The 2,902-nt window shown below is 38.6% G+C and overlaps 1 protein-coding gene across 1 annotated transcript; it reads left to right on the top strand.

Annotated features, from left to right (window-relative positions):
* The first annotated feature begins 722 nt into the window (after positions 1-722).
* LOC122663299 (putative F-box/kelch-repeat protein At1g62270) lies at positions 723-1,292 on the top strand. The gene has a single exon (XM_043858982.1). The coding sequence runs from the start codon at positions 723-725 to the stop codon at positions 1,290-1,292; it is 570 nt and encodes a 189-aa protein (XP_043714917.1).
* The last annotated feature ends 1,610 nt before the right edge of the window (positions 1,293-2,902 follow it).

Here is a 2,902-nt window from a genome sequence, read left to right as displayed (position 1 = left end):
ACTAGTTTGTTTCTTTTCATAAAACTAGTTTTCACCAAGTCTTCATTTAGACACTCCTACTTCTGTCATTATCTTAAGCTACTTTCTTATCATTTTCTCTATTCAACAGTCACTAGGGTTACTGAAGTTCATCACGACCAACAATGTCATTGGGAATAGATAAGTTCCCCATTTAGAGATCTCAACAAAAGAACTGATGATAGAAGCACACAATTTATAAGTTGGCTGGTCAATCATCTGATATGTATTTATGAACAAAGTGAACTCCAAAGCATTAAGCTACTATATTATTTGTTGGAGAAATTTTCTCTGCGTGGGACACAGGGGCCATGCTCTGACACATGGAGGGTGGAAATGATCAGAGCCCCCCCCCCCCCCCCCAATAAATGACAGAAATTCCACCCTCCAATGTGCCAATGCGCGGGATCTCATTGGCTGCCGGGTGCAGTGTGGCCCCTGCGTCTCACGCAGAGAACGTACACTCCCCTTTATTTGTTTTATTCTCATCAAGCCTATGGTTTAATCTCCTTTCTAGGAAATTTAATACTACCTATAAAAGAGGGGGGAAAATACAGCACTTTTTTTTTTTTTTAAATATTTTTTCTTGCATACTAACCCAATTTCTTCAAAATTACAGAGAGATTCAGCTTATCACAAGGAAAGATGGCTGCACATAAGACAATGAAGACTCAAATGGTGACAACTCATCCTTTTCTGGATTAATGAGAACTCTTTCACAAGAGGATAAAGAAGGAGAGAAGGGTCAAGGGTACAACAACCCACCCGACTTTCCTATAGATGTTTTCTTCCATATACTCAGTAGAGTACCTGCAATATCGGTTCACAACTTTAGGTCTGTGCAGAAACCTTGGAATGATTTGATATGTTCTGATCCATCTTTCATTGAAGCCCATTTCCTCCAAGCCAAACAAGATCCAGGATGGATCATGGAAATGTCCAACCCTCTCAAGGGAAGAGGTATGTTTGATACATACTTGATGAAGCTAGAGGACGGAGAGATTATTAAACAAAATATAAATGTCTCTCACCATGCAATAGTTACAGTTTTAGCCAGTTGCAATGGTTTGCTATTGATGAAGAAGAGGAGTACTCTTTACCTCGTTAATCCTATCACAAAGCAACAGATGAAGCTGCCCTCACATGGTCTCCGTCACGGTTATGACCGTTATGCTTTCGCTAATATACAGTCAACTAGGAAATATAAAGTCCTTTATTATTACCCTGGTTTATCTGATGGATGCCGCATTCTGACTTTGGGTTCTAACACATGAAACCAAATTGATGAGCCAAGTGATTCTGCAAACATAAACACTTATATTGATCACTGCCATCTTTCTTTCAATAGGATTGTGTATTGGAAAAAAAATTTCCATCAATGTGATGAACAGTCAAACATTCTACGGTCATATATTCTTTCTACAGATGCCAACACTGAAACATTTCATATAACAAATCTCCCAAAAGAGATTCGTAGAACATATGAAAAATATGGTTGGTCACTTACTAACCTGTGGAGATGAGGGGGCATCTTGCATTTATGAATGTAACTGGAAGGTTCTCTCAAGAGATTTGTATTTGGACTTTGCAAGATTTACACAATAGCATTTGGAGAAGGGATCAGGTGATTAAGCTTTCATACTTAAGAGAGAGAAATATTATAAGAACGAATGGAAATTTTATTCGACCCGTTATTACCTTACAAGATGGGAAGGTAATTATTTTTGCTGAGTTCAGAGATAAATTTCTCCGCTTCATTTCTATGGAGATCGAATCAAACAAGGTAATGTTTATGGATGTGTTGAACAATGTACGCAAGGATGGCTGGATTCCTCATGTTATGAGCTTGGTGTCACCACCTGTACTAGATTTTGTGAAAAGAAGATAGATGGGTTGGTTTTGTCTTTGGCTTTGGTTTTAAAAGTTGGGTTTACTTGTAATATTGGGATTTTCCAATGGTTTAAATAAGTTTAAATTTGACTTGTTATCTTTTCTTGTTGAACTAATGAAGACTATATTGTTGGAAGGTATATTTGTATTTTTTTGTGGATTCGGATTTGTTCTTTTGATTTTTATCTGTATTATTGTTTGTTTTGTGGGAGGGCTGGCTTGAATGAATGGACGATGAATGGGGGCTGAAAAGTCTTTTCGTGTACATTGGCATTGGTTTGTATCTAGGTGCAAGAACCACACTAACCACGGATCGGTTAGCATTCTTTTTTCCGTTTTTTTTAAAATGCCAACTTGATGCACAGTGCATGCCGCCCCTGCACCCAGACACAAGGGCGAATGAAATGACCACCGCATCCCTAATTATTTCCGTCTTTCAAGGGGATGACGTGATAAGCCAAGAGTATCTTGCCAACCAAAGATTTTTGGCAAGATACTCTTAGCTGTATCATTAATATTCTGATCTTGGTAATCCTTGATTTGCAAGATACTATTGGCTTTATTATGACGGACATTTCACGCGTCTAGGCGCAGGGGCAGCGTGCACTGTACGACCGTGTGGCATTTTTTATCCCTATAAGTAGTATCAATTTATTACAAATAAGAGAAAAATATATATATATACAACCCACAAAAGGCAGCTCTTCAAACAACTCGAGGATAAAACCCCGGCCCGTGCACAAGAAATGCTCTAGACCAAACCGAAAATTTATCCTCTCAAGTGTGGTGCATTGTCCAGTGCATTATACTTAAGAATCCAACCATCCACCCAACACTTGAAAGGATAAAAAGACATCATTGTCCATGGTTTTTTATGTTGGATTCTTAAGTGTGATGCACTGGACAGTGCACCACACTTGAGAGGATAAAAATCCAACCAAACCAAAGGGATAAATCCCTAGTGGGAGAGATCGGATCATGTTCTCGTAGGCCA

The sequence above is a fragment of the Telopea speciosissima genome, chromosome 5 (assembly GCF_018873765.1).
Source record: "Telopea speciosissima isolate NSW1024214 ecotype Mountain lineage chromosome 5, Tspe_v1, whole genome shotgun sequence".
NCBI lineage: Eukaryota > Viridiplantae > Streptophyta > Magnoliopsida > Proteales > Proteaceae > Telopea > Telopea speciosissima.
Note: the sequence above shows the minus strand (reverse complement) of the source record. Positions and strands in the feature narration are given on the sequence as shown.